General features: G+C 43.6%; 1 protein-coding gene across 1 annotated transcript in view; it reads left to right on the top strand.

The window, feature by feature from the left end:
- The first annotated feature begins 3476 nt into the window (after nucleotides 1–3476).
- The window catches only part of LOC139279662 (ethanolamine kinase 1-like), a 610209-nt gene continuing 593631 nt past the window's right edge, over nucleotides 3477–20054 (top strand). Inside the window, exon 1 of the mRNA XM_070898767.1 lies at nucleotides 3477–3620. Within this exon, the coding sequence (XP_070754868.1) occupies nucleotides 3477–3620 (144 nt within the window). The remainder of the gene's footprint in view (nucleotides 3621–20054) is intronic.

The following is a 20054-nucleotide window of genomic DNA, read 5'->3' as shown; positions in this document are numbered from 1 at the left end:
CCTTCGAGCCAGCACCACCATTCAATAAGATCATGGCTGATCATTCCCTCAGTACCCCTTTCCTGCTTTCTCTCCATACCCCTTGATCCCTTTAGCCATAAGGGCCATATCTAACTCCCTCTTGAATATATCTAACGAACTGGCATCAACAACTCTCTGCGGTAGGGAATTCCACAGGTTAACAACTCTCTGAGTGAAGAAGTTTCTCCTCATCTCAGTCCTAAATGGCCTACCCCTTATCCTAAGACTGTGTTCCCTGGTTCTGGACTTCCCCATCATCGGGTACATTCTTCCCGCATCTAACCTGTCCAGTCCCGTCAGAATCTTGCAAGTTTCTATGAGATCCCCTGTCATCCTTCTAAACTCCAGTGTATAAAGGCCCAGTTGATCCAGTCTCTCCTCATATGTCAGTCCCACCATCCCGGGAATCAGTCTGGTGAACCTTCGCTGCACTCCCTCAAACGTCCTTCCTCAGATTAGGAGACCAAAACTGAACACAATATTCCAGGTGAGGCCTCACCAAGGCCCTGTACAACTGCAGTAAGACCTCCCTGCTGCTATACTCAAATCCCCTAGCTATGAAGGCCAACATACCATTTGCCTTCTTCACCGCCTGCTGCACCTGCATGCCAACTTTCAATGACTGATGAACCATGACATCCAGGTCTCATTGCATCTCCCCTTTTCCTAATCTGCTGCCATTCAGATAATATTCTGCCTTCGTGTTTTTGCCCCCAAAGTGGATAACCTCACATTTATCCACATTATACTGCATCTGCCATGCATTTACCCACTTACCTAACCTGCAGCCTTTTAGCATCCTCCTCACAGCTCACACCGCCACCCAGTTTACTGTCATCTGCAAACTTGGAGATATTACACTCAATTCCTTCATCTAAATCATTAATGTATATTGTAAAGAGCTGGGGTCCCAGCACTGAGTCCTGCGGCACTCCACTAGTCACTGCCTGCCATTCTGAAAAAGACCCGTTTATCCCGACTCTCTGCTTCCTATCTGCCAAGCAGCTCTCTATCCACGTCAGTACATTACCACCAATACCATGTGCTTTGACTTTGCACACCAATCTCTTGTGTGTGAACTTGTCAAAAGCCTTTTGAAAGTCCAAATACACCACATTCACTGGTTCTCCCTTGTCCACTCTACTAGTTACATCCTCAAAAATTTCCAGAAGATTTGTCAAGTATGATTTCCCTTTCAGAAATCCATGCTGACTTGGATCAATCCTGTCACTGCTTTGCAAATACGCTGCTATTTCATCTTTAATAATTGATTCCAACATTTTCCCCACTACTGATGTCAGGCTAACTGGTTGATAATTACCAATTTTCTCTCTCGCTCCTTTTTTAAACAGTGGTGTTTCATTAGCAACCCTCCAGTCCATAGGAACTGATTCAGAGTCATTAGACTGTTGGGAAATGATCACCAATGCATCCACTATTTCTATGGCCACTTCCTTAAGTACTCTGGGATGCAGACTATCAGGCCCCGGGGATTTATCGGCCTTCAATCCCATCAATTTCCCTAACACAATTTCCCACTTTATAAGGATATCCTTCAGTTGCTCCTTCTCACTAGACCCTCGGTCCCCTAGTATTTCCGGAAGGTTATTTGTGCCTGCCTTCATGAAAACAGAACCAAAGTATTTGTTTAACTGGTCCGCCATTTCTTTGTTTCCTATTATAAATTCACCTGAATCTGACTGCAAGGGACCTATGTTTGTTTTCACGAATCTTTTTCTCTTCACATATCTATAGAAGCTTTTGCAGTCAGTTTTTATATTCCCTGCAAGCTTCCTCTCATACTCTATTTCCCCCCTCCTAATTAAACCCTTTGTCCTCCTCTGCTGTATTACAAAATTCTCCCAGTCCTCAGGTTTGCTGCTTTTTCTGGCCAATCCTTGGATTTAACACTATGCTTAATTTCCCTTGTTAGCCACGGTTGAGCCACCTTCCCCATTTTATTTTTACTTCAGACAGGAATGTACAATTGTTGAAGTTCATCCATGTGATCTTTAAATGTTTGCCATTGCCTATCCACCGTCAACCCTTTAATTATCACTCGCCAGTCTATTCTAGCCAATTCACATCTCAAACCATCGAAGTTATCTTTCCCCAAGTTCAGGACCCTAGTCTCTGAATTAACTGTGTCACTCTCCATCTTAATAAAGAATTCTATGATATTATGGTCATTCTTCCTCAAGGGGCCTCGCACAACAAGATTGTTAATTAGTCCTTTCTCATTGCACATCATCCAGTCTAGGATGGCCAGCTCTCTAGTTGGTTCCTCGACATATTGGTCTAGGAAACCATCGCTAATACAATCCAGGAAATCCTCCTCCACCGCATTGCTACCAGTTTGGTTAGCCCAGTCAATATGTAGATTAAAGTTGCCCATGATAACTGCTGTATCTTTATTGCGCGCATCCCTAATTTCTTGTTTGATGCTGTCTCCATCCTCATTATTACTGTTTGGTGGTCTGTACACAACTCCCACTAGTGTTTTCTGCCCTTTGGTATTCCGTAGCTCCACCCATACAGATTCCACATCATCCAAGCTAATGTCCTTCCTTACTATTGCATTAATTTCCTCTTCAACCAGCAACGCCACCCCACCTCCTTTCCTTTCTGCCTATCCTTCCTAAATGTTGAATACCCCTGGATGTTGAGTTCCCAGCCTTGGTCACCCTGGAGCCATTCTTCTAAACTCCAGTTAATACAGGCCCAGTCGATCCAGTCTCTGCTCATATGTCAGTCCTGCCATCCCAGGAATCAGTCTGGTGAACCTTCGCTGCACTCCCTCAATAGCAAGAACGTGTTTGCACACTAGGTCCGTGCAGCAGAGCTGGTCTCCAGTCGTTTTGGTTAATCCTTGCCATTGGACCAAGACCTAGCTCTGTCAGGCCCGTGTGATGGCTGGTGTGCAACGGCCACCACTCATTAAAAAAATCCACGCACAGGTATCTTCCACCCTTCAAGATGGAGTTCAGGACCTGGAATATTAGGTCCTTCATTAAAACACCTGTGAACTCATCCTTTTTTTGGCGTGGAAGCAAGTCATCCTCGTTTCGAGGGACTGCCTCTGATAGTTGGGTGTCAGCTGCCTTGAAGACCTTTACAAGGAGCACTTTGGAGTGGAGTTGTGGGAAAATGCTGAGTGCATCTTACATCTCTGCTGGAGTGCAGGTAGCTGTGGGGGGTTCTGGCTTGTCCTTCCTGCAATAAGAAGGATGCTGGTGCCTGCTACCTTTGGCACGTAGCTCCTGGAAGAAGAGAGGTGTTCAGGCTGCCCTTGGGGTGTCCCATCCTGGAATCCAGTTGGGTGTCCTCGTCGGCCTCTTCCAGAGAGCCGGCTGCCACCTTGTCCTGCAGGTCAGTGGCCGCCCGTCGCTGCTATCAGAACGCTGTGCACGCACAGAAAGTCGCTCGAATTGCCAGTCAATGCTTGCTTGGGCAGCATGGCGAGCTCTCCTGCAGCCAGCCCGGTCACTGGCACCAAACACCTCGACGTTTTTGTGGACGAGAAGGAGCCCAGAAACGGCGCTGAAGCGCTCCTGAGTGAACTGCGGCCACTTTGGAAACCGACGGACATTAAGTTGAAGGTAAGTAAAAAGTCAATTGGATCAAAGCCGCAGGGTGGAGCCAGCCTCTGAATTTAAACCACGTCAAAAAAAAAATCCTTACTTACTTGTAGCACGGACTTGGAAGGGCGGCCATGTCAGACAGGTTGTTTGAGCACAACAGTGTTTTTTGAGATTTCCTTTCAAAGTCCCCAGCACCAACTCTTGCAAAATAACACCCTGTGCTGAGATTGAAATCGATGTCGTGTTTTAAAAGTAATGTATTTGTTGCTAAAAAAAAAAAAGGCGTCTTGACTTGGAGAGGGAGGGGGCAGAAAAGGGAGCTGGAACAGTGGGCAGCTGGACGTGACTGTATTCAAGTTGAGTTTGCCCCGGAGCTGTCAGTGACACACAGTCAAGGCTGGCACCACTTCCACCGCACCAGTCAATGAGAGAACCTCAACAGGCAAAATTATAGCCAGGAATCAGACAAGGGACTGCTTATGCAGTCGTCTATTAAAAAGGATCACATCTTAAAGATCCCTTTCGTGACCTTTTATTGATTTTGTATACATTAGAGATATTTAAGCTTATAACTGAATGTATTAATAAAGAACTGCAGTATCCAACTGTTAGTTCCCTGTAATTAGGAACACACACACACACACACAAGAAAATAGATCAGTGAAAATATAATTTTGGCAGATATGCAAAGATTGAAACAAAGAACAGACAGTGAGGATCTAATTAGTTGGTTATTAATGTAGTGAGTGAATCTGATCAAATGCGGTTCAAGTAACAAAGACGTAAGTCTGCTTTGAAAGAGAACCCCATTGGGTTTAGATATCGGCTGGTTTAAAGGATAAGTGGACTTTAAAAAATACTCGAGAGGCTTACTGACAAGGTGAGGTGGGTAATACAATCAATTAGCACTTATCACAATTGACTCAATATTAGCCATAATGTGGCGATTGTAAATAGTTATAATACACACAAATCTTCGAGAATTGTGAGCCATTGAGACTTAGCAACTCTGTTTTAGGTCTTTTGGTAAGATTTTGTGGGTCCAGTGGTTCAATATTTTAAAGGGCGGGGAAGAATCTGAAATTGTAGAAGTATGGTGGTAGGTTCAGCCATGAACTCATTGAATGGCGGTGCAGGCTCGAAGGGCCGAATGGCCTACTCCTGCACCTATTTTCTATGTTTCTATGTTTCTATGTTTGGCTTGGAAATCTGGCAGGGACAGCAGTAAGTCTGTTACAATGGAACCCATAGGTGAGCATCAAACTCCAAGTACTATCCAGTGCCATTTCTATCTCTGCAACATTGCCCACATCTGCACTTATATGAATCCCTCCACCACTGCAATCCTTATTCATGATTATGTCACCACTAGATTTGATTACCCTGATACCTTCCTTGCTGATATCCATAAGAACATAACAACATAAGAAATAGAAGCAGGTGTAGGCCTCTGGCCCCTCGAGCCTGCTCCGCCATTTAATAAGATCGTGGCTGATCTGATCATGGAATCAGCTCCATTTCCCCGCCCACACCCCATAACCCTTTACTCCCTTATCACTCAAAAATCTTTCTATCTCCGCCTTAAATATATTCAGTGACCCAGACTCCACAGTTCTCCCATTATAAACGCTCTATAAATGCCAATTTGTCTAAACCTTAACTGCCTTTTCCTGCAATGTTCCATCTTCTCTGACCCAACTTGGCTCTCAGTCTCCAACACATTAGGATTGAAAGCCATATTCTCATCTTCAAATTCCTCCATGGCCTAGTCCCATCTCATTTCTATAACCTACATAAGTCTTAGCTCCCCTAATGCACACTTTGGTTCTTTGACTCTGGGTTTTATGCATCACCTCCTCCCTTTACCACACCACTAGTGGCATCAGTCTTCAGCCACTTTGGCCCTGCACTCTGGAACTCCTTGTCTAAAACTCTTCTGCATCGCCACTTCTTTCTTATTCCCTCCCTAAACCTCTCTGCCTCTCTATCTCCCTCTCCTCCTTTAAGACACCTCTTTGACCAAGCTTTTGCTCTAATATGTCCTAATATCTTCTTGTGTGTCAATTTTTTTTTAGTAACGCTCCTTGGGATGTCTTACTATGTTAAAGGTGCTATATAAATGCAAATTGTTGTTCACGTTTAAAAAGATTCCCAAAACCCATCTTTTCAGCTAAGCTTTGGGTCCCCTTTGCGAATCTCTCCCTCCATCTCCCCCAACTATCCCTCTTCATGAAGTACCTTGGAATTTCTTCTTATGATAAAGATGCTGTATAAGTGCAGGTGTTTAAATCCATCATACTTCAGGAAATTTCTGTGTCACAATTGCTGAATTTCAATTTTAAAAAGTTTATGTGATACAGACAGATAAATATAGTGGATATATATGGACATATAGTGGAACCCTGTCATTTAAGACCTCTCTTATGAGAGACCACCTGTCATCTGAAATTATGAACGTTTGGCTGGAAAGGTTCTCCGACTTCCGACGGAAGACCACCTGCTGAATGCAACTAGTACTCAGGCCCCGTGTGTAATTAACAATCAATGCAACGCCTTAATCAATGTTATCTAATGATTAAGGAGCGAATAAATGTATTTTCAAAGCATCAGTGATGGACTTAATTCAGAACAAATGCAAAAGACCCCTGGAAAAGATCTGAAAAGCATGACATTTTAAAGTTCCTACATTACAACAGTGATTACGCTCCAAAAAGCATTTCATTGTCTGCAAAGCACTTTGGGACATCCGATGGTCGTGAAAGATGCTATATAAATGCAAGTCTTTTTTGCAGCACTTGTTTTATAATTATGAAAGTGTGATCAGCCAGACTCTTCAGGGCAAACTATTTTAGTGGCATCGTAGCAATCTGTAATCGTCCTGCCGTAGATCTTGTTGAATAAGCCAAAGTCTGTCACACAGACCATCACATGCGCCTCCTTTATATTTTAATATTGCAATGCATGGAGCCAACGCATTGTGTTTGCCATCTCACCTCTGTGACCTGGGAGAGAGGAGAGTGACCCAGAGCCACTCTCACAAATAAACATGGAGCATCAAAGTAGTGAATAGGCCAACTGATTGGCTGCCCCGGTTTCATAGAAACATAGAAACATAGAAAATAGGTGCAGGAGTAGGCCATTCGGCCCTTCGAGCCTGCACCACCATTCAATGAGTTCATGGCTGAACATGCAACTTCAGTACCCCATTCCTGCTTTTTCGCCATACCCCTTGATCTCCGTAGTAGTAAGGACTACATCTAACTCCTTTTTGAATATATTTAGTGAATTGGCCTCAACAACTTCCTTCTTATGTAATAACAGTTACTGCACTTCAAAATAATTTATATGACTGTGAAATTCTTTGGGCCATCTTAAGAACATTAAAGGCATTATAGAAATACAAGTTCTTTCTTTCTTTGTGAATCCTGGAAAAGCTACATGAACCTATGGTCAAGTTTTCTTTTATGCTAATTATTTAGTCCCAGCATTTGGAATCCCAATATCCATCACTGGAAGTTTGGCGGGGCGGAACTTCTGTCCTCCCAAAGGCCCTGACTCAAACCCCATCAGAAAATGCAGGGGCAGTTAATTTCAGTATTGCCAGATGGGACAAGGTACAAATTCTGCCGGTAATTTGTACAGCATAACTGGAAGGCCCAGAAATTTCATAAGACAGAGGATTGTCATTCAGAAAGAAGAGGCAACGGCATTTAAAACTAGGCTGGACTTAAAGCAGGACCAGCAGGCAGGAAAATGAAGAAATGGTTGCAACAGGAACAATAATAGGAGAGCAGCAAAGTTATATAAATTTTCTCTGACTGAAATTAAGCACAGAAGGTTGAAACGGTATGTGTGGGTGGTGAGAGACCTATCTACCAATGTAGCAGTGAGGACCATGCAAAAGGAGGTAGCACAGCAGTGAGTAGCAATTCCCTAACTATCAGGATTCCCCTCTGTTGGAGGAAGAAGATTAATGACCTCATAAACAGCCATTCTATATTTTAAGCTTTTCAGACTACAAGCCAATATTAACCCTATTTTGCAGCAACAAAATTAAGGGTATAACCTTGTGAACTAAATAAACTGTACAGACTCCTTCACAGGCAGCAATTATATTAAACCACTGAGGCATGTAAGCCCAGTGCAGAATCACATCCGCTATGCAAAATCCATAAGAGAAGTAATATGAGTTCTCCAATAATCGGCTAATAAAGCAATTTCACCTGAAAGTAACAACCACTCTGTTCTCATTCAGGAGAAAAGTGCAAATAATTCATGGGAATAGAAAGCTAGCAGAAAGAGGCAATTGAGATACTGGGATCACATTCGGCTGAAATGCTGGGGAAGGAGATTGTTTGTGCAGAGGAAGTTATGACGTTCAAAGAGTAAAAAAAATGTCAGCGTTCTGACATTCAGGGGATGAAATTGGTGCCTTTGTGCCTCCAGTTAGCGTCACCGGGGGTGGCATTAACGGGGTGCAAATGGCTTTGTGACTGGGCACGGTGATTACATCGACTCCCGCCACATTCGGCAGGGGTTTTATGGCAGCGCTACGGCGTTGTGCCCTGAGCTCCTTCACCCGGGGATCGTGATGTCATCACCGTGCGCATCGACCCGGTAGCGCCCCGGACCCAAAACTGACTTCTGCCCCCTGCAGCCCCACCGGGCGAAAACACCAACAGCTGCAGGAGGTGTGCATCTGACGGCCGGCCGCTTTGGGGGCGATGATTAAAGGCAAAAAAAACGTACCTTATTCCTTTGAGTTTTTTCTGTGGGTTCCTGCTTGAGTGCTGAGCTGATCGCACGGGATCACAGCTGCCGTTGTGGTCCAGGTAGGTACTTTTTATTTTGCTGAGCCTGCAGCGATGGCCCTTCCCTTTAAGGGGGGAAAGGAGCCTTTCAACGCAACAGCACTGCTGAAGTCACCTGCTGCCGATTGCATTCCAAGAAGGAAGTGGAGCACTTGATTTAGCACCCCACTTCCTTCTTGGTGCGCAAACAGCAAATTTTTTTAAAGTTAACTTTTTAACCTTTTAAAATATAGCGCCCCAAATGGGACGATAGTGAATTCTCCTCCTCGTACTCTGAGGAAGTCCCTTATATTAGCAGAACTAGGAGGGAATAAGTGAATAGCAGGAAATTCAGTGCATTTGTCACAGGAACTGGAAGCATGATCATAGCATGATTGAATTTCAAATTCAGATGGAGGGTGAGAAAGTTGGATCTCTAACCAATTTAAATAAAGAAGACTATGAAGGTTTGAGGGCAGAGTTGGGTAAAGTGGACTGGGAAAAGAGATTAAAGTGTAGGACGGTTGATAAACAGTGGTGCACATTTAAGGAGATATTTCACAACTCTCAAGAAAAATATATTCCAGTGAGGAGGAAAGGGTGTAAGAGAAAAGATAGCCATCCGTGGCTAACTAAAGAAATAAAGGACGGTATCCAATTAAAAACAAGGGCATACAATGTGGCCAAAACTAGTGGGAGGACAGAAGATTGGGAAGCATTTAAAAGCCAACAAAGAATGACTAAAAAAATGATTAAGAAAGGGAAGATAGACTATGAAAGTAAACTAGCACAAAATATAAAAAAAGGTAGCAAAAGTTTCTATAGGTATATGAAAAGGAAAAGAGTGGCTAAAGTAAATGTTAGTCTCTTGGAGGACGAGACCGGGAATTAGTAATGGAGAACATGGAGATGGCAGAAACTCTGAACAAATATTTTGTATCAGTCTTTACAGTAGAGGACACTAACAATATTCCACAAGTGGATAGTCAAGGGACTGTGGGGGGGAGGAACTTAACACAATCACATCACTATGGAGGTGGTACTCATTAAGATAATGATACTAAAGGTGGATAAATCCCCTGGATCTGATGGCTTGCATCCTAGGGTCTTAAGAGAAGTAGCAGCAGGGATAGTGGAAACATTGGTTGTAATTTACCAAAATTATCTGGATTCTGGGGAGGTCCCAGCAGACTGGAAAATTGCAAATGTAACGCACCTATTTAAAAAAGGAGGCAGACAAAAAGCAGGAAACTATAGAAACATAGAAACATAGAAACATAGAAAATAGGTGCAGGAGTAGGCCATTCGGCCCTTCTAGCCTGCACCGCCATTCAATGAGTTCATGGCTGAACATTCAACTTCAGTACCCCATTCCTGCTTTCTCGCCATACCCCTTGATCCCCCTAGTAGTAAGGACCTCATCTAACTCCTTTTTGAATATATTTAGTGAATTGGCCTCAACAACTTTCTGTGGTAGAGAATTCCACAGGTTCACCACTCTCTGGGTGAAGAAGTTCCTCCGCATCTCGGTCCTAAATGGCTTACCCCTTATCCTTAGATCATGACCTCTGGTTCTGGACTTCCCCAACATTGGGAACATTCTTCCTGCATCTAACCTGTCTAACCCCGTCAGAATTTTAAATGTTTCTATGAGGTCCCCTCTCATTCTTCTGAACTCCAGTGAATACAAGCCCAGTTGATCCAGTCTTTCTTGATAGGTCAGTCCCGCCATCCCGGGAATCAGTCTGGTGAACCTTCGCTGCACTCCCTCAATAGCAAGAATGTCTTTCCTCAGGTTAGGAGACCAAAACTGTACACAATACTCCAGGTGTGGCCTCACCAATGCCCTGTACAACTGTAGCAACACCTCCCTGCCCCTGTACTCAAATTAGCCTAACATCTGTGGTTGGGAAGATGTTGGAGTCCATTATTAAAGAAGCAGTAGCAGGACATTTGGAAAAGCAAAATTTGGTCAGGCAGAGTCAGCATGGATTTATGAAGGGGAAATCATGTTTGAGAAATTTGCTGTAATTCTTTGAGGATGTAACAAACAGGGTGGATAAAGGGGAACCAGTGGATGTGGTGTATTTGGACTTCCAGAAGGCATTTGACAAGGTGCCACATAAAAAGTTACTGCACAAGATAAAAGTTCACAGGGTTTGGGTTAATATGTTAGCATAGATAGAGGATTGGCTAACTAACAGAAAACAGAAAGTAGGGATAAATGGTTCATTCTTTGGTTGGCAATCAGTAACAGTGGTGTACGGCAAGGATCAGTGCTGGGACCCCAACTATTTGCAATCTATATTATCGACTTGGTGGAAGGGACTGAGTGTAACGTAGCCAAGTTTGCCGACGATACAAAGTTGAGAGACAAAGCAATGTGTGAGGAGGACACACAAAATCTGTAAAAGGACATAGACAGGCTAAGTGAGTGGGCAAAAATTTGGCAGATGGAATATAATGTTGGAAAGTGTGAGGTCATGCACTTTGGCAGAAAAAAAATCAAAGAGCAAGTTATTGTTTAAATGGAGAAAGATTGCAAAGTGCTGCAGTACAGCGGGACCTGGGGGTACTTGTGCATGAAACACAAAAGGATAGTATTCAGGTACAGCAAGTGATCAGGAAGGCCAATGGAATCTTGGCCTTTATTGCAAAGGGGATGGAGTATAAAAGCAGGGAAGTCTTGCTACAGTTATACAGGGTATTGGTGAGGCCACACCTGGAATACTGCATGCAGTTTTAGTTTCCATATTTATGAAAGGATATACTTGCTTTGGAGGCAGTTCAGAGAAGGTTCACGAGCTTGATTCCGGAATGAGGGGGTCGACTTATGAGGAAATGTTGAGTAGGTTGGGCCTCTACTCATTGGAATTGAGAAGAATGAGAGGTGATCTTATCGAAACGTATGAGATTATGAGGGGGCTTGTCAAGGTGGGATGCAGAGAGGATGTTTCCAGCCGACAGAAACTTGCTTGCATTATCACTCACGTTCTCATTCACACTCACCAGCCAAAGTTACGATCTAGAAAGTTTAGATGAGGGATGTGCACAGCCCACAAGCAATGCAGAGAAAGAGATAGTGTAAGTGGAGAAGGGTGCTCCAGAGTGGAGGCTAAGGAATTGTTAGCCCCAGCTGAAGAGATTTTTAGCGTGATGATCTCTGGTGACCTGTGTGAAAAATAAGAAAGCTAAGAGAGCATGAAGACACTGAAAAGCTTCTCTGCAAATGTGTAGCAGATAACAGGGCTTGTGGCAGAGATCAATGCCATCCTTGCCGGCAACATTATAGAGTGCTTCTCCACAATGCAGAATAGACTGGAGTGAATGGCAGCTGCAGGAACCTCTGCTTCTATCCCAAAGAATACAGAGGCTCCCTTGTGTAGGCTTTGACTACAGACATTCAGGTCTTGGGTGATAGACTGCAGTTTCCAAAATCTCCAGGACACCAATTTGGAAGGTTTGCAGAATATAGCAAGGTACGGTGGCATAGTAGTTATGTTACTGAACTAATAATCTCGAGGCCTGGACTAATAATCCAGAGACACGGGTTCAAATCCCAACATGACAGTTTGTTCAATTGATTAACATAAATATGGAATAAAAATGTAGTGGTGAGCATGCAGCTATTGGATAAAAACCCAACTGGTCCTTTAGGGAAGGAAACTTGGTGTCCTTGACTGGTTGGCTGGCCTGCCAATATCTAACCCTCGCCTCACTGCAATGTAATTGACTTTTAGCTGCTCTCTGAAATGGACTAACATACCATCCAGTTGTATCAAATCACAACAAAGAGGTTTAATAAGAATAAACCCGGATGGACCACCCGACATCTACCGAGTCATTAGATTCGGAAATGACAAAAGCACAGTCGACCCGGCAAAGTCCTCCTCACAAACATCTGGGGACTTGTGCCAAAATTGGGAGAGCTGACCCACAGACTCGTCAAGCAACAGCCTGACATAGTCATACTCGCAGAAACATACCTTTCAGCCAATGTCCCAGACTCCTCCATCACCATCCCTGGGTATGTCCAGCCCCTCCAGCAAGACAGATCAGAGGTGGTGGCTCAGTAGTATATAGTCAGGAGGGAGAGGCCCTGGGAGTCCTCAACATTGACTCCGGACCCCATGGCATCAGGTCAAACATGGGCAAGGAAATACCCTTCTGATTACCACATTCCAACCTCTCTCAGCAGATGACACAGTCGCCCTCCATGTTGAACACCACTTGGAAGATGCACTGAAGGTCGAAAGGGCACAGAATATACTCTGGGTGAGAGACTTCAAAGTCTATCATCAAGGGTAGCTCAATAGTACCAATACTGACTGAGCTGCTCGAGTCCTGAAAAACATAGCTGCCAGACTGTGCTTGCGGCACGTGATGAGAGAAGCACCATCAGAGGGAAAACCTACTTGATCTTGTCCTCACCAAACTATCTGTTGCAGATGCATCCGTATTTGTAGGAGTGACCACTGCACAGTCCTTGTGGAGACAAAGTTCCGTCTTCACCCTGAGGACATCCTCCAGCATGCTATGTGGCACTAACACCATGCCAAATGGGATAGTTTAAGAACAGATCTAGCAGCTCAAAACTGGGCATCCATGAAGCACTGTGGGCCATCAGCAGCAGCAGAATTGTATTCCACCACAATCTATAACCTCATGGCCCGGCATATCCCTCACTCTACCGTTACCAGGCAACCAGCCCTGGTTCAATGAGAACTGTAGAAGAGCTTTCCAGGAGCAGCACCAAGCATACCTAAAAATGAATCGCCAACACAGGACTAAACAGCAGAAGCAGCATGCTATAGACAGAGCTAAGTGATCCCACAATCAATGGCTAAGATCAAAGCTCTGAAATCCTGCCATATCCAATTGTGAATGGTGGTGGATAATTAAATAACTAACCAGCGGAGGAGATACCATGAACATTCCCATCCTCAATGATGGAGGAGCTCACCACGTGAGTGTAAAAGACAAGGCTGATGCATTCACAACCATCTTCAGCCAGAAGTGCCAAGTGGATGATCTATCTCGGCTTGACCCTGAGGTCCCCACCATCAAAGATGCCAGTCTTCAGCCAATTCTATTCACTCCATGTGATATCATTAAAAGGCTGAGCACACTGGATGCAGCAAAGGCTGTCATGTTGAATACTTCAGAACTAGCTGCGCCTCTAGCCAAGCTGTTCCAGTACAGCTACAATGCTGGCATCTATCCAACAAAGTGGAAGGTCGCCCATGTATCTCCTGTACATAAAAAGCAGCACAAATCCAATCTGGCCAATTATCACCCCATCAGCCTACTCACAATCATCAGCAAAGTGATGGAAGGTTTTGTCGACAGTGCGATCAAGTGACACTTACCAATAACCTGCTCACCGATGCTCAGTTTTGGTTCTGTCCAAACCACTCATTCAGTGTAGCCTTGGTCCAAACATGGGCAAAAGAGCTGAATTCCAGTAGGGGAAGTCAGATAACTGCTCTTGCCATCAAGGCCGCATTTGACCGAGTGTGGCACCAAGGAGCCCGAGTAAAATTGAAGTCAATAAGGATCGAGGTTAAACTCTCTACTGGTTGGAGTCATACCTCGCACAAAGGAAGATGGTTGTGGTTGTTGGAGGCCAAACATCCCAGCCCTGGGACATCGCTGCAGGAGTTCCTCAGGGCAGTGTCCTAGTTCCAACCAGCTTCAGCTGTTTCATCAATGACCTTCCCTCCATCATAAGGTCAGAAATGGGGATGGTCGCTGATGATTGCGCAGTATTCAGTTCTATTTGTAATTCCTCAGATAATGAAGCAATCTATGCCCACCTGCAGTAAGACATCCAAGCTTGGGCTGCTAGGCGACAATTAGCATTCGCACCACACAAATGCCAGAAAATGATCATCTCCAACAAGAGAGAGTCTAACCACTGCCCCTTGCCACTGAATGGCATTACCATCATTGAATCCCTCACCATCAACATGTTGGGCATCACAATTGACCAGTAACTTAACTGAACCAGTCACATAAATACTGTGGCTACAAGAGCAGGTCAGAGGTTGGGTATTCTTCAGTGACTGACTCACCTCCTGACTCCCCAAAGCCTTTCCACCATCCACAAAGCACAAGTCAGGAGTGTGATGGAATACTCTCCACTTGACTGGATGAGTGCAGCTCCATCAACACTCAAGAAGCTCGACACCACCCAGAACAAAGCAGCCCATTGATCGGCATCCCGTCCATCACCTTAAACATTCATTCCCTCCACCATCAGCGCAATAAGGCTGCAGTGTGTACTATTTACAAGATGCACTGCAGCAACTCGCAAACTCTCAAACTCTACCACCTAGAAGGACAAGGGCAGCAGGCTCCAAGTTCCCCTTCAAGTCACACGCCATCCTGACTTGGAAATGTATCACCATTGCTTCAGAAATGCTGGGTTACAATCCTAACAGCACTGTGGGAGCACCTTCACCACACGGACTGCAGCGGTTCAAGTGGTTCACCACCACCTTCTCAAGGGGCAATTAGGGATGGGCAATAAGTGCCAGCGACACTCACATCTCGTGAATGAATAAATACAATAAAATAATTCAGGATAGTCTTTCCTAGGAATTACGGGACATTAGTAATTCCATTAGGTCTATTTTCTTGCAGATCATTGGCAACCGATATCCTAATGCTATACCTAGTGGGAGAACAGGAGATGACTCTAAAAATTCAACATTTTCTCAGGACTACAGCATCTGTCCCCTCAGATGCCGTTGTAGGTGAAATAAAATTAATCGGTCAAGGTGTGAAGATTCCAAGCCCTGGGAAGTAGTCATTTTCTGGGCCACCTACGTCCCAAGAGGTTCATTGCCATATGGAGCAGTTGTTCACACTACAGGCTCACAGTTAGCACTTAGAAGAACTGTTAGAATAGGTCTGAGGAAAATTGAAAAGCCAAAAGCAAAGTGCACTGTGGTGTGCCAAATTATCCTCTTAGTTATAAAGTTACAGAAATCTTTATTTGACTGTTTAGCTATAAAAAATTATTGTTAAGATCATACAATCATCGAATAGAATGGTTACAGCACAGAAGAGGTTCATTTTTTAATTGAAAACACAAAGTTGCACAGGATATTAAAAGTATGTTTGTGAACTTAGAACCTTGTGGCCCATCTATTTTTAATGATAAAGGTGATATTCTAAAAGGTTGTATATTTCAAATATGTGGAGAATCCTGGATGTTACAAATGTTGTATAGACATAATATGATTGGACAATACTGAAGATCTCTCTGAGCTTCTCTGAGCAGCTGTCATGACTCAGTTATGTTGTTCTCATGTCCGCCTTTCTCTGTCTCAGTGGGGTCAGCTTTTGACTGTCTGTACCTTGTGAAACTTAATTTCTAGACCTTTTGGAGTAACAAAATTGTGGGGGACAAAACTTTGTGAAACAACATTGGGAGAATACTGGAGGGAGCTCCTGGACCTCCAGAGTGTCTGAAATGTTCCCTTCAGTACGCCAGTGCCCTGCTCAATTTGCATTTGAGTGAAGGTTTGAGCCTTGTCATATTCTTGTGCTACGTTAGTGTTCCTTCTGATGTTAGAAACCACAATAGTATTGGATACTCCTCATCTGCAAGAAGTCAGCCTTTGTTTTGTGCTTCATTCTGCAAAAGTGCAGAGGCATTGAACTGCTGAAGGATGAAATTGGGCTCGACTTTCCACTAGGGGCCAAGGCCCCCAAAAAATGGGCCTTGTTCCAGCGATGTGGGACGTCTCAGCCTTGCTGATCGCTGGTACCATGCCCATTTTTGGGCGATAGATGGGCCTTAGATGGGCGATGTGAAGTGGAAACTCTAGCCCAATGAGTCCCAGGAAACTCATATTGCAGACTTAACATTGGCCGCAAATATCCGCGGGATTGTGATCCTGGCAGTTCCGCTGGTTTGTACCAGCCGCAAAATCCTACCACTGACCCACTGAGCTTTCAGGGTCAACGGAAAGAGCCTGCAGGAGCAATCTTTCTTTGGGAGTGTATCCGTGATGCCCCTTGTTGAAGATCCTGGAAACATTGCTGTGGAATGCCAGGTGCAGGGGTATGCTAGATTCCCCTCTCTGGAAAGCAGTAGATGGTGTCATGAAATTCTGCATGGGACTGCAATTAAATAAACATACAATTGAAATAAGGCTCACGAGTGCCTGTCGCGGAACCTCATTCTGTCCCTGAAGTCACATTTTTTCGAATGCCACACGCAGCAAATCAGGTGCACGCGCTCGTCAGCCCAATTATATGCCTATCCCCACTGGAAACATCATAACATTTACCTTATTGTGTATTTAAGCTCAGAAATGTAGCCGCATAACGCCCATTTTATGGGTGCTAACGACTTCCTGAGCCTTGAATATGGTGGGCTGGACGTACACACTCACTCTGAGCCCAATGTGCACAGTCCACCTTATTGGTAAAAGGCAAAACATTGGCATATCGTGCCCATGCATGAAATAGGCCTAATGCCTATTCGAGGCCCCCACTGCAAGATAGAGTTGAGAGCAAGCCAGGTGGACATGTGGCAGGAATGTTTGTCCTGCTGCTCCAGCTACTATTCTTCCAAGTACCAATACCTGTCCAGCAATCATCCCCCGACCCCCGATAGCCCTGGCCCCATCGCCCCCATCGCCCCCACCGCCCCCCTTCCTCATTTACCTGAGAGCTGCTGCCAGCGTTGTAGTGGCCCAATCTTCAACCATGCTTCACAGTGTGAGTGACCTCTTAATGCAAATGAGGTCTGCGGCCCAATATCGGGGATGTTTCAGGCCTCACCAGTTAGACACCCCCGTACTTTGGGTGCGCTTGAATTTCTAGGCCTTAGTGTCCTCTGGAATGTAGAAAGCTTATTCTATGAGATCTGCACTCTAGTAATTAGCTTAATTGGGTTAGACGTCAACTTTCAGTATTCTATTGCAGCCAGATGAAAAATTATGCAGAATAGTAGCAATTCTAATAAGTGCTGTATTTCCCCCAACACTAACAGAGGCAGTCCCTATTCAATGTGAGGTATCAGTGCTGCACCCAGGATGATTCAGGAAACAGTCATTAACCTTTGAATGCTTTCATATTTGTATCATTTCGGCACTGCATGTGTGTTAATCCGTTACACTTGTGCCTTTGGGCTTAGAAACCAATTCTTTGACAGTTCCCTAGACATTATCAGCATTTGTGCTCTTCAAAGTTTCTTCATGTCTCTTGCAAATCCAACTGACAGCTATCATCGTTCACTACTGAGATGTCATTAGTGTAATAATGAAAAGAAATTCAGTGGGAAGCTACGTTGACATGACAGTAGATTAGTAACAATGAATTATCATTATTGCATTATTTGCTTAACAAAATGAATATCCTCTTGGGACTAATGAATGATATATTATGACTTGATTTGCTTAGAAATGCAGGACTTTTTAATAACAAGTACTAACTACATCTGATTATTCGTTTAATTCTTCCTTTGTTTTATGAGCTTGCTTATTGTTAACAAAAATTACCTGACAAATGGAATGTGAAATATAACAGACCACTTAGAATTGACAGTTTTGTGTAAAGTACTTTTGGCTTTGTGTCATCGAAAACTGTGTTGTTTAATTCGAGTGTGGTGTCAGCCACACTGTATTTAAGCAAGAGGTGTGAGAACACCTTGAAGAGCAATCTCAGACCGCCCCAGGCCTGCACCTGCTGTAATACAACAGCAACTAGGAAGGTGCTACAACAGAGTAATGTGTCAAAATCATGAGTGTGATGTTTAAGTAGTTTATCAACTTCATCTGAATTCTAATAGATGTTTCCACTTTGTAATGCACTGCTATGTTGCTTTTTTTCTTGATGCTACCTACAATAAGGCATCAAAGATTACAGTCTCCACAGATTAATTGAGTTCAAATCTATAGTTGTAAATTTAAATCGTCAATTAATTTAATCCAACCAAAAAAGACTACATTGAATGTGGTCCATGGGCAGAAAGATTTCTAAGTGTTTTTCTGTGCAAATGTTTGAAAACAGACAGTGCTGTTGATTACAAAGACGTGCATTTGATAAAGTTAGTTCTGACCCTGAGCAAAGATTGACTTGTACTATGTTTGCACTTTACAGAGTAAGAGGGTTTATGAACCTCAAATGATACTCCAGCAACTTAAAAAAAAAACTTATTTGTATTTGCAGACTTCCACACTAGTCCACATTCAAGTTCACAGAAATGCTTTCCTAATCAGCAAACTCCAATCGTTCACTGTTATTTTGAAGGGGTGAATGCTTTGGCTAATCTGATTTGCTAGTAGAAACCTTACTAAAGATTTGTTGGAGCAAAGGTGATCATGACTGCATCAGCAGTCCCAGATATTTCTCATATCTCTATTTACAGAATTGGCAAAGTGTTATTCAGAATTGTTTACCAGAGAACAAAGGCCGTTCAATATTTTGAATAGTTGATATATTTTTACATCAAAATATGAATAAAAAATACACATGACAATTGTTTTGTAAATGTGGAGAATAAATAAACAAAAAATATGTTCTTCAGTTCTTTCAGTCGCATCATTTGCACCAGTGTGTCACATTAAATCATTTATACAGATAATCTGTAAAGGAAATTAAGTGTACATATATATATATATATATGTAAGTTAAGGCTAGAAATTATTGCGTGCAATATTACTTGTCAAACACTTAACATGTTGAGTGTCATTACTTTGTCAGGTATTTTAACTGAAGTAGCAAATGATTTGTACACAGTAATTGCTTGGCTTTAAACATAAGAAGAACATAAGAATTAGGAACAGGAGTAGGCCATCTAGCCCCTCGAGCCTGCTCCACCATTCAACAAGATCATGGCTGATCTGGCCGTGGACTCAGCTCCACTTACCCGCCCGCTCCCCGTAACCCTTAATTCCCTTTACAGTCTTTACAGCTTCAAGGATTATATGAAGTGATGTTTCAAACACTGCTGTACTGAGTTAAGCATAGAATTGCTTCATAAACTACAGTCAAATTCAGTGTATTAGTTGAACCTTGCGTACATTTTTGTCCACCAGTGCAACTTGTTTGCTAGTGTGATTTCCACTAGGGTTTGAGAAGGACAATATTATTGCTGAGATTTCAGTGTGTCACTGTCACTATGTTTATTTACAGTTGCTTTTTTCATTAGAGGGTAAGTTACCTCTAAATTTAAGCAAAGCTGAACAGCATTGTAACTAAGGGTGCATTTACACAACTAGTAAAGTTTAGATAGGCTAGGTACTTTGAGCTCAACTTTCCCCAAAGCCGTTTTTTTGGTGCACTTGAAGAGTTACACCCGTTTTTTTGGGGGCCCAACTACGGCTAAAAAAATCATCCAACTTTCCCCGTTTGAATTGTTAATTTTGACGCCGCCTAGACTGTCCTTTAGCTTTGGGGGTGAAGCCTAAGATCTGCGCCAAAAAGATCGGGTTGCCAGGGTAACGAGGGACACACTGTAGGCTGCGGCTGGAAAGTGAAACATACAAGACATTCTGGCCAGCTCACAGCAACCTGCACAAGCACCCTGTACATTGCAGCAACTTACCAGCATTAAATTATTCAAGAGTTTATACCAAAAGTCCATCCCTCCCTCCCCCGCCCCTCCCCGGCCGAAAGGCCTCCCTCCCCTGCTGATGCCGAG

Source organism: Pristiophorus japonicus, chromosome 14, assembly GCF_044704955.1.
Source record: "Pristiophorus japonicus isolate sPriJap1 chromosome 14, sPriJap1.hap1, whole genome shotgun sequence".
Taxonomy (NCBI): domain Eukaryota; kingdom Metazoa; phylum Chordata; class Chondrichthyes; family Pristiophoridae; genus Pristiophorus; species Pristiophorus japonicus.
Note: the sequence above shows the minus strand (reverse complement) of the source record. Positions and strands in the feature narration are given on the sequence as shown.